This window comes from Micropterus salmoides, unplaced genomic scaffold, assembly GCF_014851395.1.
Source record: "Micropterus salmoides isolate LMB-PRFRI ecotype aquatic unplaced genomic scaffold, ASM1485139v1 Ms_hic_scaffold_18, whole genome shotgun sequence".
In the NCBI taxonomy this organism is placed as follows: domain Eukaryota; kingdom Metazoa; phylum Chordata; class Actinopteri; order Centrarchiformes; family Centrarchidae; genus Micropterus; species Micropterus salmoides.
In genome coordinates, this window is record NW_024040928.1 from 11,811,144 (window position 1) to 11,834,148 (window position 23,005).

The 23,005-nt window shown below is 39.9% G+C and overlaps 1 protein-coding gene across 1 annotated transcript; it reads right to left on the minus strand.

Moving 5' to 3' along the window:
• Window positions 1-7,656: 7,656 nt before the first annotated feature.
• Window positions 7,657-22,977, minus strand: ehd3 (EH-domain containing 3). The gene is made up of 9 exons (XM_038726634.1): window positions 22,705-22,977; window positions 21,741-22,585; window positions 19,126-19,302; window positions 18,402-18,499; window positions 13,706-13,847; window positions 13,476-13,575; window positions 11,925-12,095; window positions 10,034-10,198; window positions 7,657-9,926 (listed from the first exon to the last, which is right to left on the minus strand). Exons 2-9 carry the CDS (start codon window positions 21,965-21,967, stop codon window positions 9,399-9,401), a joined length of 1,608 nt encoding a protein of 535 aa, XP_038582562.1. The 5' UTR covers window positions 21,968-22,585; window positions 22,705-22,977; the 3' UTR covers window positions 7,657-9,398.
• Window positions 22,978-23,005: the final 28 nt, after the last annotated feature.

Consider the following 23,005-nt stretch of genomic DNA (forward strand, 5'->3'; position numbering starts at 1 on the left):
CAGTCCTGTGTTTACAGTCCCGTTTTCCCAGTCCAGTGCGGCTGCCAGAGTCTAATCTGTTCCGCCACAGATTCCTAATGAAGTGAAAACATTCTCAAAGTTCTCATTATAACATAAAATGTCATTGTTTTTCGCCATTGATTTGGCAAAGTATATGTCAAACAAACTAAAATTGAAAGCATGATATGGCTTTCTTCCCTTATTATATTAAGTATTAAAGTTATAAATAAGATATTAAATCAATATAAGTAAGTTATTTTAGGAGGTTAAAAAAGTAACTTTTACTCTGAGTAAATGTTAAATGAGCTACTTTTTACTTTTACTTGAGTAGATTTTTATGTACATGTACTTAAGTAAAAGTTCATCAAAGCAATCATACTTTTACTTAAGTAGAATATTTATGTACTCTTTCCACAAAATACTTTTAATTCCTCTTGTTCTCGCGACCTAAGTGGTTGTTGGTGCCAGACGGGCCGGTCTGAGTATTTCACAATCTGCTCAGTTACTGGGATTTTCAAGCACAACCATTTCTAGGGTTTACAAAGAATGGTGTGAAAAGGGAAAAGCATCCAGTATGCGGCAGACCTGTGGGCGAAAATGCCTTGTTGATGCTAGAGGTCAGAGGAGAATGGGCCGACTGATTCAAGCTGATAGAAGAGCAACTTTGACTGAAATAACCACTCGTTACAACCGAGGTATGCAGCAAAGCATTTGTGAAGCCACAACATGCACAACCTTGAGGCGGATGGGAAACAGCAGAAGACCCCACCGGGTACCACTCATCTCCACTACAAATAGGAAAAAGAGGCTACAATTTGCAAGAGCTCACCAAAATTGGACAGTTGAAGACTGGAAAAATGTTGCCTGGTCTGATGAGTCTTGATTTCTGTTGAGACATTCAGATGGTAGAGTCAGAATTTGGCGTAAACAGAATGAGAACATGGATCCATCGTGCCTTGTTACCACTGTGCAGGCTGCTGGTGGTGGTGTAATGGTGTGGGGGATGTTTTCTTGGCACACTTTAGGCCCCTTAGTGCCAATTGGGCATCGTTTAAATGCCATGGCCTACCTGAGCATTGTTTCTGACCATGTCCATTCCTTTATGGCCACCATGTACCCATCCTCTGATGGCTACTTCCAGCAGGATAATGCACCATGTCACAAAGCTCAAATCATTTGAAATTGGTTTCTTGAACATGACAATGAGTTCACTGTACTAAAATGGCCCCCACAGTCACCAGATCTCAACCCAATAGAGCATCTTTGGGATGTGGTGGAACGGGAGCTTCGTGCCCTGGATGTGCATCCCACAAATCTCCATCAACTGCAAGATGCTATCCTATCAATATGGGCCAACATTTCTAAAGAATGCTTTCAGCACCTTCTTGCATCAATGCCACGTAGAATTAAGGCAGTTCTGAAGGCGAAAGGGGGTCAAACACAGTATTACTATGGTGTTCCTAATAATCCTTTAGGTGAGTGTATATTAGTAGTCTATAGGCTACGATATAACACATACTTTGTATTTAATGTTATAATATTTGAAAACAGCAATTTATTCTAGTTTCTGAGGGTACATTAAATTGTGCTTGATATACACTATATTTACATTACCACCCTTAAAAAAGCCTGGAACATAAAGTCTTAATTGTTACAGCGACTGAGTGACCACTGGGCGGCAGCAGAGTCACATTGTTGACGAGACTGAAGAGGAATTCAGTCTTGGCTGTTTCTCTTTTCTGTTTATTCCAACAGTGTCTTAAGGATCTTTGTGTTTCTTGTAATTGTGTTAAGTTTAACACCAGAAAGCCAATAGACTGGCTGATCTGTGAAGAGAAACTGTGTCTGGGATGGGAAGTGATATCCATGTCAAAATGAAGAAAGTATGAAAGGGCTTTTCTCATGGTTTAATTGGACTATCAATTAAAAAAGTACTTTCGGCACTTTTTTTTAACCAGCGTGCTTATATTTAACTTTGTGTTTTCTGAGAATACATCCTGTCTGCTTGTTAAAGAGGAAAATGTTTATGCAAACAATAACGACCGTCTCCTCTCTGCACATCCTCTCCTCATCCTGGCCCTTGACCAGTTCAGATAACAGACGCTCATTCATCAAGTGATACAGTGTTCCCTCCTATTTCTATCAGTGTGCTGGCTCTCCGGGACGACTACCCAGCCTGCCGGAAAAATGCTCAGACCTTACATAAACAGACAACAAAGTCAGAAAATAGACAATTGCAGTACAACACATCCATTTATCAGGCTATAAAAGTCTCAGTAAAAGCAGACTTAAACCAAAAGTGGAGCAGGAATTGATGGTGGGAGGTGGTCCAGAGGCTAATCTGGATGTAAGAGTGATACAGATTCAAGAGACAGGTAAATCTGCAAGTATGAAGTATTAAGATGACCCAGTTACAATGCCAATAACCATTTTATGTACAGGTGCTGGTCATATAATTAGAATATCATCAAAAAGTTGATTTATTCCAGTTATTCCATTCAAAAAGTGAAACTTGTATAATGTATACATTCATTCCACACAGACTGAGATATTTCAAGTGTTCATTCCTTTTAATTTTGATGACTGACAACTAATGAAAAATCAGTATCTCAGAAAATTTGAATATTGTGGAAAGGTTCAATATTGAAGACACCTGGTGCCACACTAATCAGCTAATTAACTCAAAACACCTGCAAAGGCCTTTAAATGGTCTCTCAGTCTAGTTCTGTAGGCTACACAATCATGGGGAAGACTGCTGACTTGACAGCTGTCCAAAAGGCGACCATTAACACCTTGCACAAGGAGGGCAATACACAAAAGGTCATTGCTAAAGAGGCTGGCTGTTCACAGAGCTCTGTGTCCAAGCACATTAATAGAGAGGCGAAGGGAAGGAAAAGATGTGGTAGAAAAAGTGGACAAGCAATAGGGATAACCGCAACCTGGAGAGGATTGTGAAACAAAACCCTTTCAAAAATGTGGGGGAGATTCACAAAGAGTGGACTGCAGCTGGAGTCAGTGCTTAAAGAACCACCACGCACAGACGTATGCAAGACATTGGTTTCAGCTGTCGCATTCCTTGTGTCAAGCCACTCTTGAACAAGACACAGCGTCAGAAGCGTCTCGCCTGGGCTAAAGACAAAAAGGACTGGACTGCTGCTGAGTGGTCCAAAGTTATGTTCTCTGATGAAAGTAAATTTTGCATTTCTTTTGGAAATCAAGGTCCCAGAGTCTGGAGGAAGAGGAGAGGCACAGAATCCATGTTGCTTGAAGTCCAGTGTAAAGTTTCCACGGTCAGTGATGGTTTGAGATGCGATACGCCAGACCCAACAATGCAGAAGAGCTGAAAGCCACTATCAGAGCAACCTGGGCTCTCATAACACCTGAGCAGTGCCACAGACTGATCGACTCCATGCCACGCCGCATTGCTGCAGCAATTCAGGCAAAAGGAGCCCCAACTAAGTATTGAGTGCTGTACATGCTCATACTTTTCATGTTCATACAAAGTTTCACTTTTTGAATGGAATTACTGAAATAAATCAACTTTTTGATGATATTCTAATTATATGACCAGCACCTGTAATTGTAATAAAGTGGAGAATGCTTTATTAAAAGTTGGAAAAAGTTAAACAGCCATAACAGCAGCAACTGTAAGGAACCCTGTAATTAGATGCATTCGAGTGCACTACTGCATCAAAATCTACTCAAAAGGGTATTTCAGCGATTTACTATTGTACTTGTATTACATTGGGGGGGCTCACAAGAGCAAAGCTCCAGAAACACTGGATTCACTTCCCATGGGACCCGCTTTAAATGCTGTAGCCCCAGTTTGTAACCATTAAAAATGTGTCAAAGCCAAGGTAACCCTGATGACATTGTCACCGTTTCCACTGGCTCAGTAATCACGATTAAACTGAACTTGATGTGTAAAATCGTTGAGGTGCCCCTTTAGGTGACAGCAGAAAAACTGATTTAAAAACATAATCACAATGGTACTTTGAACTCACTGTGCCCATTATAATCAGCTTCAGTAAGAATAATGACCTTTGTCTGTCCACGCCTGAATAAATGGGTTCTGCCGTCTACAGCCTGGTGCCTGTTCTCCCTAACAAACATAATGTTCCTTGATAAGGTATCTGAGAATTCCTCGCTCTTGCATAACAATGATGAAAACTCCTGCAGGAAAATGTGGCATGAACTGAAGAGAATGGGAGTTCAAAACATTTAAAAAATGCCTGTATTTTAAAAATGTGTTGTTTCTTACACGATAATAACTTTAAATTAGTTTGTGCATCTCCTCTCAACCGTTAATTGATCCTGAAGGTTAACTAGTAGGTCTCTCTTTTCTTTTCTTTTTTTTTTTTTAAATAAATTTTGTCGGTCAGACATTCCAGCTTGTAAACACAATATAGAGACTTAAAATAATATGATAGTGGAAAATATATATAAAAAAATAATAAAATTAAATAACAGAAAAATTAACAAACAAGAAAGGAAAAATAACTTAACTAGCAGGTCTTCCAGGTGCCGTAATACAATAATATATCATAATAGCGTGTGTGTGTGTGTTTTCACAGGATGTTGACCCCGACCGTGGCCTCTGTTTTAGCCAGGAAGAGGTTCAAAGAATTTCTATCAGTACTTTAGGTTACATTTGCAGACATATTAGTTGTTTCCTTCAGTCGCAGGATACGAATAGGCAGAGACAGCTGACCTGACACCAGCTCGATGAGCGAGATTTAATTCATTGTCTTTATTTTTGATAGTTTGCACCAGGATCTGAGTCATCTCACAACTTTTACTTTTGCAGAGCACAACGTTTTTCATTCATCATTTGTTCATACTACTATTTACTACTAGATTCATACTTTTACTTAAAAAAAGATATTAATAAAAATAACAATGATTTGACTAAACTGAGTTAATTTTAATGAACCATGGTAGACACTTAATAGGAACAGTTTTTTAAAATTTGTATTTTGTTTTGTTATTATGCCCTGCTCTCACAGTTTCTGTCACCATGGAGACAGAGGGCAATTAACACTAGGGTGTCACCACTCGGCCGACCTTGTGACCACTCCACCCTCACACACCCATGTACTCGGCAGCGATGAGATGTGACTCAGAGAGTTTCACAAGTGGATGTGTCAGTGAGTATACACAACTACTGTGGTTTGAGTCGGGGTTCACTCCCCGGCAGAGAGAACTCTGGCAAAAATTGGCAGTGCTTGCTGATGGGAAGCAGGTGAGGGATCACATCCTTGTCACTGCACAACCGACTTCTATTGGTTGGTCGAGCTGCCTGCACAGTGGGGATAAATTTGGGGGGGATAGTGTCAACTTCCCACAATTTGACACTATCCCTATTTTCACTGGCAGATGAAGAGAAGCAGCTGACGACAATTACTGTCAGAGGTAACACGTATATACATGTGGCCGTCTGCAGGCCTTTTCAGGTCAGACTGTGGAGCTTCAGATATGAACAGAACTGGAAATTTAAAAAACTCATGATACATGGGGGAAAAAGCCACATTTAAGTCTGTCTAACATATAGTATAAACAGGCATCTGATGTCAAGGGTTCAAGAGTTGAAGACTTACAGGTACAAATGTTTGAAATCATTTTAAAAAGAAAAAGATCAATCCAATCTGTCAGTTTCTTAATGACTTTCTCGTCTTCTCTCCTCCATGAAAACTCATTTTGGTGTGAGGTGCAGTTGAAAGCTAAAAAACAAACAACAAGTGGACTTTGAGTTTAAATTGTTTTGTCAAACTTTGTCTCTGTCTTTTTTTCTTTAAAAAAATATATTTTATAACCTGTTATTGCAGGATGATATTTGCTTGTTTTTACAACAGTCATGGGAGAAATGTGTGTGTGTGTGTGTGTGTGTGTGTGTGTGTGTGTTTGGGTGTGTCTCAGAGCATCATCCCCACCCAGTGTTCTGAGATACCATCTCCCCCGTATGTCTGGGTGGAAATGTTTAATCCTGATGTGTAGCTTCCTCATGCCTGTCCAACAGAAAAAACACACACATCAATCACTATCACATACATTCACTGCATGCAAACACACACACACACAAACACGTTCACACATCACTGCTGACAGACATCCCACATTTATTACCACTGACAAACCAGTTCAAGATATACCATGGTTCCTTCTGAAAAGATAAGATACCAACCAAAACCAGAGACAAACACATTTCAGCTGTCTCCTCTCTCCGGTCTCTCTCCATCACTGTCTGTTATTTTTCCACAATTTAACAGGAAAAGACAAAAATTTTGTCGTGTTTGTTTCCTAAAGCTTACCTGGTTAAAAAATGGTCAAACTTAGTCACTCCATTTCTTTTCTTTTATGATCTAGGGACGATCTGAATACTACAATGTGCCATCCTAACACTGTAGCTGCCTGCACATTCTCTAATCGCTGTTAGCTATTCTCCAAATGATTATGTTCTTACTAAGTCACTCATCTCTGCACATTCAGCTTTGTTTTTCATTATTTGTATCATTAAAGCTAACTTATACTTTCATTTTGTACATTCTGAACCTCTGGGTTCTTTCTGTCAAGTGGCCTTTAGGATAAATAAGACAAATACAAAATCTATACAAAAGTATATGATGTGTGTGTGTGTGTGTGTGTGTGCGTGTCTGCATCTGTGTGTGAGGGTCAAAGTGGGACGGATAGGAAATGGCAGGACAAGTACAGAACTTCCTGTGTGATAGGAAAGAGTGCTGCATCTTCGTCCCTGCATATACGTGTGTTTGTTTGTGTGTATCTGTATGTTTAAGGGGTCTTAGATTTCCTGCCACACACACACAAACACACAGACACACAGAAGTCCCCGGACAATATAATGTCTGTCGTGCTGAGCTAATATTTCATAGTGTTTCATTTTTGGCTCATGTTATGGTAAATGTCAGTGATTCTTGATAAACCTAAACTGAATCCAAGACAAGAAAGAACCTCTTGAGCTTTAACATAAAGAATTTCACCTTTTTCCTTTGCTATACAGTATGTTTGACCCCGTTTTTCATTAGTCGGAGCTAAACACAACATGTTTTGGCAATTCATGGAATCTCTTGAGTGCATCTCCTTGATCCACCTCTGAAAATTTGAAGAAAAAAAAAACATTCCTATCAACTCTACTGTGCAGATTTTGTTGCTTGTTTTTAGTTATATTTAGGGACACAGAGCCTCTGATGATGCTCCTCTCTTAGCACAAAAAAAGTTTATAGGTGGTATCAAAGCAATCATGTTTGTCTTTGAAGGGGGAAAAGCATGACCTAATGCTTTTCTGAAAATAAAATCCTTTCTTTACTTATGTTGGGGACTTAATTGCTCCCTACATTAATGATGACAGTACGGTTGTCCAGTGTGAGTTTGCTCCAATTTCATGAAAATAATTTAATTTATGTATAATTTTAAAATCTTCCCTCATTATCATATTACAAAAGCTAAACCCTCATAACATAAATCATAAGATCTACTTACTTGTTTGCACACTGGATCCTCACAGTTTAATAAAGGAAAATCTAGCGTACCAAGTAGCATATCATTTTCTGAGGGCTAGCCAGGAAAAAGGAAGTCAAGTCAAGTTTCTTTTTCTTCTAAAAAAAAGATGCACAACACAAACAAAACAGGGCACAGAAAAAGTTGAGTAAATGACTTTATTACACATTAGGACTGTTGTTTTTGTTGAGAGAAAAGCAGATAAAGTACAGATTTTGCAATGCATAAAAATCTTAAACCAGAAAAACTACCATGACACCAGTGTTTCCATCTAATGTACAAGTACACAGGACTCCAAGTTGCAATCTGTCAGCGTGTGAAAAACACCTTGAAAACAAGCTGAAAAAAAACAAAAGTTTGTTTTGCACAGAATCCACATTCGTTTCTTCTGTTGATCTGGCTCGCTTATGAAATATGAGCTAGTGATGCGTAAAGCACCCGAAATGATGCGGATGATTTCCCAATCTGTGTTAAAGGAATGCAAACAGTCTTATTATGTACAGCAGATTCACAGTAACAGCACAGAGACGTATGGGGAGGGGCACAAAAGGGCCATAAACTGGAAATATTTCAGTTAAGTCAATTCTGTAGCTCAAAACTGGAGGGATACTGTTTCACTCATAAAACACACAGTGAACATTTCTTATCATAAGGGAACCCAAATTCTGTTAGTTTCATGTTTTATATGATGATCAGTGACTCTTACTGGTAACAAACCACAAACGTGGTCCTAACGTTAAGTATATATACACATACATACATACTGGCATATCGCTACAGTAAGTGATTGTAATGAGGGATTACATTTATTACACGTATACAGTTTAAACACATGAACTTCCATTCAAAAACAAACATTTGTAAAAATGTGTCGATTAGTGTTTTTGTTGTTCACAAAATAAGCTAACAGCTAACTCTCTGGACTGTTAGGTTAAGTTAGCTTAGCCATAACTGATTAATCACATTTCAATTCACTGAAATACTCCCGACTCAGTAGCCTGTGAAATACTTAAGACTTGATACATATATGTTACAAATAATAACACTGATACATGTGTTCGTACGCATACATACAATAGTCAGGATGTGCCCACACTGAGCTGTGAACGTCTGCACATTCAACATTCAAAGGCTTTACAATACAATTATACTGATCATGTCAGCACACTCGTGTCCAAACAATACCCATTATATGTATATCTTTTTTATATTATAGTCACAGTATTTCCAAACATGTTAATGGTATTTTGAACTATGTCAAAATATTCATCCTTAGTTTCTCCCCTGCTTGTTTCCCATCAGAGAAGCATTTCCCTCCTTCACTGCAGGTCAGTCCAGGTGCTACGGTAAATGAACTGTGAAATGCCTTTAGTGTCGAGGTGAATACTGCAGTCAAGCATGAGATTACTGTATCGATTACACATAATAATACAATTAAAGTTCCTATTATAGATCAAGTTTTAATTGAGGGTAAACTGTTATGCAACACCTGTCTCACCTAACAACTCCCAATATCGTAAATAAAAAAAAGAGGACACTGGGCTAAAGACTTGACTTTAATCGGAGAACTCTACCTTTTTAAAAGCCATTTCAGCACGGCAGCAATGTAATTAAATTGATTCTTGTCTTAATGTATGTAACTGAATATTTTGCTCTAATGTTTGCCTCTTAGTGGTAAGGAAAGGATGCAGATGTATGGAGGACAGCAACACAATGGGATTCAGAGTTGGAAATTGAGCCTAAGTTTGCTCCAATATTTTCATTTTTAGTTTTTTTTTTCTCTAATGCTACAGGAATATTCCTATTTCAATTGGGTTATTTTTCTTTGCTTGGAGGAGGCGGGGTTACTTACAGGTTTTGGGGACTGGGGGGGTGTAATCTTACATTTACTCAGGTAGTTTCCTCTTGGAAGGAGGCACCAGGTGTGCAGGCAGGTCTGACGGCAGTTCATGTCCCTCCAGTTTCACTTTTATCAGGTGATTAGCCAACGCAAACTCCTCATCATCGAGCATCCCATCCTTATCGATATCTGCCAGCTTCCAGATTTTTCCCAGCACTGTATTGGGCAGTTTTGACTTCACCATCTCCTTCTTGGCGTTGGCTCCTGTCACCTTTCCGCTGACAGGAGATAATGTGTAGAAAATCTCATCATAAGCAGGTTTGTCACGTGCAACGACCCACTCTGCTTCGTCAATGCCTTCGCCAGCCCCTTCGCCGTACCCATGGCCGAACGGGCCGTGCAAAGTGCCATCGAACGCACCACCCTTCACAACTGCGTTGGGACGCTGGGTTTCCTCTTGGCGGACCAGCACCATTAAGCCAGCGATGTCACTGGCCAGCATGTCATCCACTGCCTCCAGGAGTTTGGGTTTCAGAGGCTGGAATTTGTTGAGATCCTGATCTTGGAGTTGGTCCTGGATGAGATAATACAGAAAAGAAACAATCACATCACAAGTTTAGGGTTTAGGTTATCTATCTAAACCTCTACCTTCAAATATATCCTTTGCTCTTTCCTGGTTACCTGCATCTTCTTCAGATTAGGAAAATCTCCAGGTGATATCTGATGCTCTCTTTCTATGCGTTTGTATATATCTCCCAGACTGCTGATCAGTTCTTTCTTCTTGTTCTCCTTCCCAAACACAGAGGGCATCTCTTTCTTCAGTGAGCTGATGATGTAGGCATGGACCTGCATTTTGAGAGGGAAAGATGCATAATATGTAATAATGAACCTGCCTTTGCCATGTAATAAACAGCAAACATACTGGGACACCAAGTTGGCCTCTTTAAAAGGTCTAGTATTAAAGACATAATCCCTAAAGTGGCTGTATGTAGTTTTTTAATGAAATTAATCACTTTTTTATTGTTATATGTGCATTGGTTGTAACCTCATATAAAAATTATCCTAGGCTGTGATGTTCATGAGCGTTCCCGAGACTTTTGCCTACTGATTCTAAACTGTACACACAACGACAACACCGCAGCTAACAAACTCCATGTAAGGTTAAAAAAAAAAAAGAAGAAAGTTTTATATGCTGAAGCCTGTCAGGCCAAACAAGAATCAGATCAACGTTGGGCAAAAACACGGATAACATCGGACAGGCGTATGAGTCATGGAGAGACCTCAGCTTTGTTTAGGAGATAAAAACAGACCCAAAGTCTGAATCCAGCACAAGAGTGGCGAACCCCACCTCTTAATTCAATCTACTATATAAAAAGGTAACTTTAATGCATTCATATATAGATCTACATAGATAGATTGCAGGAAGATTTAAATGGGACCCTAAATTATTTACAATGTTTGGACAACATGCAACAAGCAGACAAACATATCTGCGCTAACCATCTTTTAATATGGTAAAAAATATCAATCAACAAACAATGAAGGATTTAATATTAATTTAGCACAAATGATTAACCAATTTCACTTATTCTTGCAGGATCTTTGTGTTTCTGTATTGCCCTGTTGTCAAACTTCTTTCTTATGTTTCTCATTCTGAATTTATTTTTGAGAAAGCGCTTTTGATAATTGGCTCATATGTAACCTCATAAGCAGCAGACTGATGCAACCCTGGAGACTGGGGACACTAAAGACTCCTTTAACCACACAAGCCACTCAGTAAATCAATCAGATTACCTTTGTTGACATTTGTTTTTAATATTCAACACAAACCACACATGGCAAAAGGAACGAGAAAACACATGATTTGTTATGTTGCTGTGGTGATATGTTAGTGTGCATGTCCCTGAATCCACCTTGTGTCCTTGAAGCTCATCACAAACACACACACACACACACACACACACTATCAGCTGTCAAACAGGAAAACTGCGCATTCAGTTTGATGTGTGATGTGTGTGACCTGTGTGTGTGTGTGTGTTTGGGAGTGTGCATGTGTACATCCTCTGTGTTTCCTAGAACTACAACAAGCAGCAGACTGTGGCCTCTCACATCAGACTTCCTGTCCAGAAAGGAAACAATTCACTCAGGAGGATAGCCACATTTGTCTGGTTCTATTGGTTCTGTGACAGCAACAAGCTTTTTCTGTCAAGGTTAACAGCTGGACAGGCGGGGGGAGCGAGTGAGTGATGGGAAGCATAAATATGACACACACACACACACACACACACACACACACACGTCATTGTCAAATACCAGCAAGAGCTGCATTGTTAGAGTATTACACATGTTCAGGGTTGTGGATGGATGTAAAATGCAGTTTCATTATTATTATTATTTTTTTTACAATCATTATCTTTAGGGATTCAATATGGACTAAAGACCAGACTGATAATCCCTCTGTAAAAATAAGAATTATTTAATAACATTGCATACAATGAAGCACTTATTGCTACTGTTAGCTACAGCTGTGCCATAACCAGAGTCTCCATCAGTGAGCGGGCGTGTACTTTACCTTGGCTAGTCTTGCCCTCTTGATCAGATCGTTGAGTTTTCTCAGTGCTGCATTTCTCGGTAAAGACTGAATGTCCTTAAATAGGTCCTGCTCCTCTGCTTCAAACAGCTTCCTGTTGTCTGGAATCAACAGCGGGTGGGACCAAAATGAACCGATGTAGACGCGGATAACCTGTCGGCGAGGGAGACGGACGGAAAATCACACACAAAACAAAATAAAAGACACAAAAAGCCTTTAGATGACAACTAGACGCAAAGTCCAAGAAATGGAAAAACACAACGTCTCTCTGTCTCCAATTTTAGTAGCAAATAAAATAGTAATTTTCAAGGTGTCAATTATTTTTTTAAAATACTGATTTTAGCTTTCATAGATGATAATAGCTTTAACAGTTTGTTGTTTGAAAAAACTCATGTGACAAACATATTTCCCATTAAAATCTCATTAGTAATTATACATTGATTTAAGAAGTAGAATGACAATGATTTTGTTATAATGATCCTGATACAGCCTACTTTTTGTATCCTATCAGTTTCAAATTGTGTCAAACAGACAGCTAATTGCTGAGAACAGTAGAGAGGCCACACTACAAGCCAAGAAAGGAAAACTATCTGCTACCCCTCTGATGGGGGCAAATTCCCCATAGAACTGTGAAAAGAGCTCGGCTTTCTATTATGAAAAAGGCTTTGAAATTCTGATGTCAGATATAGTGTCACGTCAAGAAGCACATGACAAACAGGTTAAGGCAGTCAAGACACATGGAGCACAGATTAACAAAAAGATCATTAAAAACAGAAAGTAGAAAAAGTAGGTAAAATTCATAAAAAGGTTTTTACATAATAAGGTTACTTGGTAAATATTAAGACAACCAGTCAACATTGTCCATAAAGGTTTCGATTGTATGCCACACTTTTACAGATGGCTTTTTGTTTAAATGATATCTGAACTCTTGTTCATCAACTCAAGTGTAACACATTGCTCTACCTCCAACGAAAGTCCACAGTGAACAGTTTTCAGTTCCTGGGAATCTGCATCACAGAGAACCTGACATGGACATCTCACATCTCCAAGCTGGTGAAGAAAGCTCAGAAATGACTGTATTTCTTCAGGAAAATTAAGAAAGTCAAATTCCTGTGCCATGTTCTTGTTAACTTTTACAGAGGAGCAATAGAAAGCATCCTGACTGGAAACATCAGAAACTGGCATGGGATGTGCACGGCCCAGGGCATGAGGGCCCTGCGAAAGGTGAATAAAATCACTCAAGATTATTGTTACCCATCTACTGAGCATCACTGACATCAGTGAGGTGGACACTAAAAGACAGTACCCATCCAGCCACAGCCCATTCACCCTGCTACCATCTGGCAAGAGATACAGAAGTATCTGCTATTGTAGCACCAGACATCAGAGCAGCTTCTGCCCTAAGGTTGTGAGAGGGAGGTTGGATGTTCTCACTACAAACACCAGACAAGATGGTGGAAAGCTTTAAACTCCAAAGGCTGTGACCATGTGGTAAGTCCATTGTTTGTTTTTTACATTTTATGTTTACTATACCTCAGGTGTGTTGACTATTTTCCCCAGGGACCACATCAGGGCACCATACACTCTCATCAACTGCTGGGTCTCTATCTGGTCAGCCTTGTTCAGCACAACCCTGGAACAAACGAGGGACAAGGGAACAGTGATGATTTAAATGAAAGCAAAGAGCTGCTGACAGCAACACTGCATAAACAGCCTATCATGTTGCATTGGATACGCCTGTAAATCAAGCAACCCTACAGTACCTGATCTTGTCCTCATGGTTCTTCAGGGCCTTTATCACCTCTGAGAACTCATCAGAGATGTCCAGTTTGTGGGCGTCAAACAGTAATATGATCCTGTCCACCCGCTCTGCAAACCACTCCAAGACAGCCGCAAAGTCATACCCTGAAAGAAGGAAAGAAAGAAAGGAAGAGGAGGAGGAGGATCCGAAAAAGTGGTCGAGGTGTGAAAAAAAAAGAAGGTGAAATTAAGATTTCAGATGAGGGACGGGAGGGTTTAGATAAAAAGAGAATGTAAAAAAAGAAAGAAAAAGAAAGCGTTAATAGTGTATCCATTTACCTCCTGTTCCTTTGCTCCCATCACATACCGTTGTCACAATAGCATTAAAGAGAGGCATTTGAATCGGCGGTGAACTTTTACTGAACCGGTTCATGCAACTGGGGAGCTACAGGTCAGTTCACTGAGTTTTCACGCTGATGATCAACAGCCATTAACCTCAACTGTGATGTTGCAATATTCCCAAGAGGAAACCATTACAAAGGCTTCAGGTCATAGAGGAGGCAATAAGGACGCCCATATTACAACATGCTGAGAGAAAAGAATGTCTGTTTACAGATGGAGGCAGCCATGCCAGGGTTCAACGTGGCTTTTTAAAACTAAAATAATGAGATGGAAAACCCCAAAACTCCATAAGAATCTGGACTGTAAAACATTGATCATTTATTGTCTTATTTAGCATCATAAATTAACCATTTTAAAGCCTTTATATGCTATAAAAGTGAAATACAATCATGGCCTTTTGAACGAATGAAGGCAGTATTAAATATATGGTTGAGTCAATGAATGAGTTAATGCCTCAATAATGCATTAATAAATGGATAAATGATGAAGTCTGTCAGCTGGAGTACATCATTGCCTCCTTTCTATCCTACTCAAGGACAACCCGGACTCTGGAGACATTCCACAGTATATGAGAGGAGAACAAAGAACAAAGGACAGAACGAAGGATTAGTGAGCTAATATTTCCTACTAACAGCGAAGGACGCACAAGAGATGCAGAGTCAATGAACCTATTACAGCTGAAAGTATGGGACAGCAACTCGATGGGAGTTGCTGTCATTTGGTAGTATGTAGTAGCGTTATGTTAATACAGCAAATGTCAAATTGATTTTCTAAGGAGCTATGTTTATGAAAAATTATCTCCCTTTAAATTTTACAAACTAAATCTACAAGCTTTGTGTTATTGCTATGAATATATCTAAATCTGACTGACACCAGTCCTCCATCTTTGCTTCCAGGGAGGCAGCCTCAGTATACAGACATAACTGTGATTTTAAAAAATCCCCCTTTTTTACACACTGGTGCTATTGCTACTGTGTCTGCTCCTCCCAGTAGAGGAATAGTTTTTACTCAAGGTGAACGATTTTGACAGTGGCTATGTATATTTTTTAAGCAAAACTTCTGAAAGACTGTAATGTTATGTAGTAATGGTAACATGATGCCTCAAAGGCTCCTTCACCAGTGATGATAAAAACTGGTCACCTTTACAACAACTGAAAGTTTGGTTGAGCATTGACACATTCCTCACTGGGACGTGAGCAAAAGTTTAGCAGCTGTAGTAATAAGTGTGTAAAACACAGAAATGGGTTTTAGCTGTGCCTTTCTGTCCTGTAGGAGCACAGGTGCTTGAGTGAAACTATGGAGGGTTAAAAGAGAGATGGATACCTTGATGCTTTGAATTTTAGGGGATTATTCATCACACAAAGCACTTTTTACATGGTGTGGGGAAAAAACAGGACTGTAAGTCTAAAGCTCCACTATCGCAACCAAGGACTTGCGTGTGTTTTAGTTTTACTAAACGAAGAAGAAACAATATGTGGATTTTCCTGACACTGGTGGTACATTTAAAACAAGTATGGTTTATTTTTGGGGAGCTCATGAATAACCACAATGATTTTTAAAGAGTAAATGTTTCATAACAGAGAACAAAAATAATATTTTGGCCTGAGAATGCCACAAAAGTAATGTTCAAAAATGTATCAAAAATGAAGAGGACATGTTCTGTGAAGCATGAACACGAAGAAAATTTGTTTTCCACCAAAATATTTAGGTGGACAAATTGTGAAAATTTCGGTTTGATGATGGCAGAAGAACGGCCGGAGCCAAAAACTCTAGGATACACGAGTATCCCCAAACAATATCACTAAACTACATCCATTAGCTCTTGGGATATGTCATGTTGGTCAAGGAAGAACTCATTAGATGGTTGCAAAACAAGAAAGGACAGTATCAAAAAAACAACAACTATGATTTGTCCTCGGAGGATCATGAATACCCTTACAGCAACTGGGAAGTAATTGTTGAAAGATTTTTTTCTGATAGACAGACCAACACCGCACCAAGAACAACCTGATGGAGACACAAGGCTTCATCCTTCTGACTAAAATATTCAGTTTGGTCGCTAACAAGCTAGACTCGGGGACAAATACATTTTTTCCCCAACCATGTGAAAAGAGTCATAAATTAAGGTTAAAATAAAGCATTGCTTTAATTAGCCTTTTTGCAGCTGGTTGATGCCCAGGTTTATCATCTACAATACCTCCATAAGGACATCTACGTAGACAGCTATAGCCTGACACCAGCTCATCTGGACACACACACACACAAATAAATAAATAAATACAGACACTCATAAAACAATGCAACACTGTGAAAGAAAAGTAATAATAGCAAAGAATGACACACACAACACACAAATGAAACATGAAAACATTTGCATGACATGTGATAAACAAATGGATGGAAATGGATGAAAAGGACATTAAAACACACAAACAAAAGCTCCACCATGCACACACGCTCTCAGACAACACAGCTGTGCTGACTCAGTAGAGATTAATGTGAGCCTGTATTTTTTTTTAATATCCAACACACAATTGCAGGGTCACAACTCACTGTGCTGTTTATTTGGTCTGACAACACATTCAGGGGACACGCTGCCCATCGAACAAACAGAAAGCAGAACAGAGCTCATGTCTGTCTGATTCAATTAAATTACTTCCACTTGTAAACAAAATCTGAAATTCTGTTGGCGCTGACTCTCTGGTGTTTCTCAACAGAAAAGCTGCAGACATCAATGTTCTCATGACAAACAGTAATCCAGACCCAACCCTGCAATGAAGTAATGTGCTGAACTCAGTGACCACATGTTCTTCGTTCTTATTTAGCCATTGGAAATTCATAAGCAAGTTAATATACTGTATTTTATCACTCTGAATTTCATGATATAGATCCATGCACAATCTCAGTTGTCAGTCACAGAAGAAAGTTTGCTTAGAGCAGAGATGGGGATCATTAGAGAATCATTACATTATCATGGAAAATGTCAATGTTGATATAGATAAAAATGCTAATTATCACATTATAATGTTGCATACATACCATGATCTTAAAACCTTTACTGACATGAGATCACAATCTGTTTTGACTGCCCTTAATTTCTATTTTTTTAAATGAAGATAATCTTCTCTGAATGTCATCAGGCCAAGTTATTTAAAAGCACTACTTTAATAGATGTCATGCTCAGCAGTAGAAACACCCCTACTAATCAATAAGTTAACAAAAGAGATGTTTTCTCAAGTTCATTACCTTATTTCTTATTTTTTTTCCTGATACTTTGAGGTGCAATCCTAAATGATCTATGATGATATATAATGCAAATGTCAACAGTGTTTTGGTAAAAGAAAAATAATCCTTCCTCACACATCAAACAGTGGAAAATGAACATTTGTTGTTTTAACATAAGACAAATGAAAGGAGAGTATGGACAGACAAAAGGAAAGAAATAAATTCAAAGATGGTTGGAGTAAGAGGGAGTAAGTGAATGTGGGTAAGACTAAGTTATGGCGGGCTTCAATTATCCCAGCTCTTTTGTCAATGTTAGCGGTTGGTATGGCAATGCTAGCATTTAGCTGTGGGAATGCCAGGCACGCCGGACACATATCAAACTGTAAGAAAGCTGGGAAAAATCCTTTAAAGGCTTTCACACCTAAACGTCTCTTCACACTGTAGCTTCTGCATTCAGATCAACACCACGGCCGGGATCTGCACACTGTCAGTTCACATGTTTGAAAATGTAGACAAGGAGTATAATTAAGAATCATATAACTTTATTTGAGTATCTCGTCTTTAAATTTGTGATTGAGGAGTGTTTGAATTTTCCCCTGGGGATTAATAAAGACATTCTTGCAGCTCTCTGTGTTGACCATTTAAGTTTAATGCATGAACAAGCAAATGTACAGCATGTTTTCAAATCAGTACAGAAGTGTTAAAAATGTTAAATCTGAACTGTGTACAAGCATGCATGTGTGTGTGTGTGTGTGTGTGTGTGTGTGTGTGTGTGTGTGTGTGTGTGTGTGTGTGTGTGCACGTGAGAGAGAGAGAGAGAGCACATTCAAAGCTCGTCTTTTTGTCACTGCTTCCTGTTGTTTGAAATGAATGAAGAATAATCCTCCTGGTAGCTAAAAGCTAAAATAAACACACACACACACACACACATCCAAAGGAAATGCTGACATGGTAGTTCAGAGTTCAGTGGGACGAGGGGGCTGCAGCTGAATGGGTCCAGTGAACGAACACTGACACACACACACACACGTTAACATTAACTACAGGAATGTAGAATGTAGAAAGTGTGAGCGGCATGAGCATGTGTCTTACCTCGACTAATTCTCTGTTTCTCTCCTGACAGAATCCCTGGTGTATCAATCACACTGATGCTTTCCAGCACTGGGTTAGGCAGCTGGGCACACACAAACCTAGAACACACACACACCACACGCACACACACACACGGAGAGGAGAATTAAAAGAAACCTGACAGAAGTGTAAAACTTTAACAACAAACATCTTCCCTTACAGTACCTCTGTCTCCTTCTCCTCTATCTCTGCTCTCCCTCTCTGCCTCCAGCTGTATAAATACTAACAGGTTAGCGGTCTGTGAACCCCCCTAATCTGACAGTCAGTGTTTCTTCCTTTCAGCAGTGGTGGGCCCTCACAGCGAGGACACAACCACAAGAGCAAGAGCGAAGCGTTTTTGGCACTTTTCCTTTTCCAGAAGGATGACTCTGCAAACACAACTCTCTCTCTCTCGCTCGCTCTCTCTGACACAGACAGACAGCCATTAAAAAGAGAAAAGCCTGAACAGTGAGCAGAGGGAAATTCAATCACACAGGAATGTAGAGCTGCCTTGTGGATTCTCACTAGTACTCTCAGCCTCCCTTTCTTCTCCACTCTCTCCCTCAGTCTTTCCCTCTGCGTCCACATACTTCACCCAGGTACACCACCTTCTGTTTTGACTATACACAAATACCCCCAAAGACATCCCACAGCATTGGCCATCAGTGCTTTTCATCTAGAATTTTGTGTAAGTGTGTGCGTATACCTGTTGAGGAATGCGTTTCCAAATGCGTTCAGCTTTCTGAAGGGCTTTTTGGGGTCAACCACCAAAGCGTTTCCGGGGACGACTCCTTCTGTGTCACCGTGCATCACAGCGATGAAAGAATCTGTGGTGGGTTCGGGGCCGATCCGCATTCCCGGAAAATCCTGCTCCAACAGGTAGCTACGAGGGGAAATATGATATGGCGTTAAACAAAACAAGGCAAGAGATAAACTGTACGCTGTGTAAGAATAAATCAACCGTAGATAAAAGGCCTTTATGGCTGGATTAATCCTTTCAGAAGAAGGTACCTAAGACAATGAACAACAGTGTAGAAGGGTGACATTAAAACAGATTAATATTACTTAATAAGACATTAGCATCACAGTATTAGGCTACATCCACTTTTTCGAGTATTTGTAAAATTACATTACTGTGAATATATTAAGCATTCACGACACAGGATTTATACAAGTTCTCCAACCACTTCCACCACTGCTTGTACGTTTTATGAAAAGGCCTTGTATCAGTTATAGCGTTCCAGTGAGTTGGCTGAGTGCTGCAAGGCCTTTTCAAAGAGATTATGCTGAAAGGAAATTGGTCTGGATAGTAAGAAGCAGTACAGGAATCACCAAAAACCAGGTCTGCCTTGAATTAGAAGCTCCTGGAACAAAGATTCGGGGGATTTCACATCATCATCATAGGCCGGATGGCTGCTGAGCACAAGAGAAAGCCACTGCTCAAAAGTCTGATTTTAATTGGTTGCTGATCACGTGGAGCAAGGCAGAGCTCTTTGAATGAGTGTTTTGTGGTTAGTTGAGATGAAGATGGAGGCATTTTGCCAAAAAACTGACCCAATCTAAATGACCAAATATCTATTTGCAGGGAGACAGTAAAGTATTCAACCATAGGGGCACTGTGACACACAATTAACCTTAAATTTGTGACTGGGTTTGCTGCAAATAAGTATTATATTCGACTTTACAACTGATGCAAACTTTTGACCTCATCTGTAACTGTCGCAACACAGCTGACTCACAACTCACATGTTTTTGTTTTTTAAGTGTGAGAGTGGTTAAATCCTCATCTGTTTATTCAGTGACATCACACGTGTTTTCACAACCCCTGAAACATGTGAGCGCAGGCCATAACAAAGGGATTGGTAAAAAAGGGCCATAAATTTCAAGGGTGAGCGTGGGATGTGTTTGCATTTTAACTGCTGCCAGATGTAAGGATGATTTCCATATACATATTTTCCACGCACACCTTGTCAAGAGGAGTGAGCAGTGCCTGGTAGAGCCATCTCTCTGCATACTGTGTAGTGTGAGTCCTCCTGCCTGTCTGTCTGTCTGTTGGGAGGCTGTGCACCTAACAGATAGCACGTTCGAAATCATATACTGTGTGTTTGCCTGTGCAGTTCACATACAACTCATTTCACCTTGAAGGAAAAACTTCTGATTACTGGTCTCTGAATAAATGCCAAAGAAGAAGGACTGTATTACCCTCCACTTGCATCTCTTGTCTTTCCATCTATTATCTCTTTTTTTTAGCTGTCAGACAGATATTGATCAACATCTTATGACTTTTCTAATTCACATAAAGTAAAATATGATTTCAAAACAATATTACTATAACCATGTAGTGTTTCAAAAAAGACCTGCACTGCTCCACCACATCCAGAGTCTGAGACCCCGTGATATGAAATTTAAAGAGATGCTGAGTGGTTACTCAGCAGTTTGAGCATTCTGCGTCTTACTGTTACTGTTCGGTGGTGAAGGGTCAGGCTGCTGACTGAGAAGGGGGGGGGGGGTGTCTGCACTGTGCTGTCTTATAGCAGGAAGTCACTAACAGCATCCTCTCTCTGTCTTTCAAAGGCTCACCCCGCTAATTACCTACTATGCTCTGCGAGAGTGTGAGTGTGTTTGTGAGAGGGGCATGTCGTAAGTACCTGCCCTGCAGTTCAAAAGAGGCCCAGTGCCCAGCTGCTAATATCTCCTGAAGCCACAAATACCAATACTGATCCAGGTCACACACTCTCACACAACCCTGAACATGCAACAGTATTTTTATTCTAAAGATATATCACCATAAGAAAAGACTAAGTAATAATTGTCAGTAATACATCTTAAACTCATGTAAAGCTAAGCATGTATTTAGCACCTTTGTCCAAAAAGTCTTTAAATGACTGATGAAATACACATACCTCGTTAGGGAGGGCTGCAGTGCCAGGCAGCGCCGCCTCCATATGTATTACATTTGCATGTGTGTGTGTTATGTTGGCTGTCATATAAACTGTTTTTATTGATTCAATAAAGCTTGCAGAGGTGTGGCTCTTCACAGTTAGACTGTGTGTGTGTGTGATAGATATTTTTGTTACTCTATTCATGTTGCTTTTTTTGTTTTGTACCCATTGCGCTTCATTTCATGCCAGTTGTTTTTGGTCCTTTTCTAGTTTATTGCATGAGAGGGGGAAAGTCAGTTTGGGTGTGTCAGCCTCTCCCTTTCTATCATTCTGGTGGGCCTCCGGCTCATGTGTTTGTGTGTGATTTCTCTTTCCATATGAAGCTCTTCGTTTGTGTGTGTTTGTGTGTGTGTGTGTGTGTGTGTGCTGTTGTTCTCACCGTATGAAGCTGGTCTTGCCAGTGGAGTACTGTCCCACCAGTAAGACCATGGGCTTGTTGTCAAAGTCTGCATCCTCCAGAGCCGGAGAGTGGAACTCATGGAACTTGTAGCTTTCCTCCAGCGGCAGGAGTTTGGTTTTGTAGAGCTTCTTAAGGCCGTCACTGACAGTCTGAAAGACTTCAGGGTCCTTCTTCCTCCTGTCGTCGGTTCCAAGCCAGCTGAACATTGTTGCTGATTGCTTATCGTTTGACTAGTAAAGCCTCCAATAGGTGCAACGGTTTGTTGATAAGCTGGACACTAGTGTCTACTGTTTATTCTGAAGTCGAGTGACAGATTATCTGTCCTGAAAGGTTTACAAATGGGTTATGTCCTTGGATACTTGTCCTAAAGTCAATCTGAAACTGAGATTTCCTCACATATAATAACAAGTGTAGAGCTTATTAAATTTCTTTAAATCTAAACAAAATTTGTTCGGGTCGTATTCACTGTAAAAATTATCTATATTGTTGCTTTCTGTTATATTTTACTGAAAATGTTATCAAAAAAGATCAAATCTCCTTAAAAGTCTGTTTTAGAAAAAATAAGATCTGCAAAAGTATCCTGAAAATCTAAGACATCACATGACAACACCTCGTCCTGCTACACGGAATGGTCACTGGGTGGTGACTGTTGTTATTACTGATGATAATCTTGAACCCAGTTGAAGGTTATCCTAAGATTGTTTCTCTGGTAATGTCTACAACTAAAACAAAATTGTTGTATCTATAATCAAAATTCAGACCTGACCCTTTAAAAGCTCATCATCGAGTCCATCGGTCCTCCCAAGTCCAGGCCACTTCTGCTCCTGGGCCAAAAAACACGGCATTCAATGAGTTGTGTTTTTGTTTACCAATACCTCTCAGTAAACAAACACTGGCAACAAAAGCCTAAATCATTCTGCTCATGCACGACAAACCACGTTACCGATATTTAATTTCGTCCAAGAGCTAGCAGAGGAAATCCCAAAAATGATGCGCCGAGCTGCTGTCAGAGCGCAACCAGCCTTTTTGTTCAGCTGCTCCCCCTCTGCTACCCACACCTCTTCAGGACCGGCAATAATCTCTGTCGTTCTCCTGTTAAAAATTACAAGTAGCCTGTGTTGCTCGTGCTACGGGTTACTGTCTGTCACAGCACAGCGCTGAATGTAGCAGCAGCTGATGTCCTGCAGCTCAATTTAAATGCCGAGTCGGAGGAAACCCGAGCCCGGCGGAAGTGCCCAACGGCT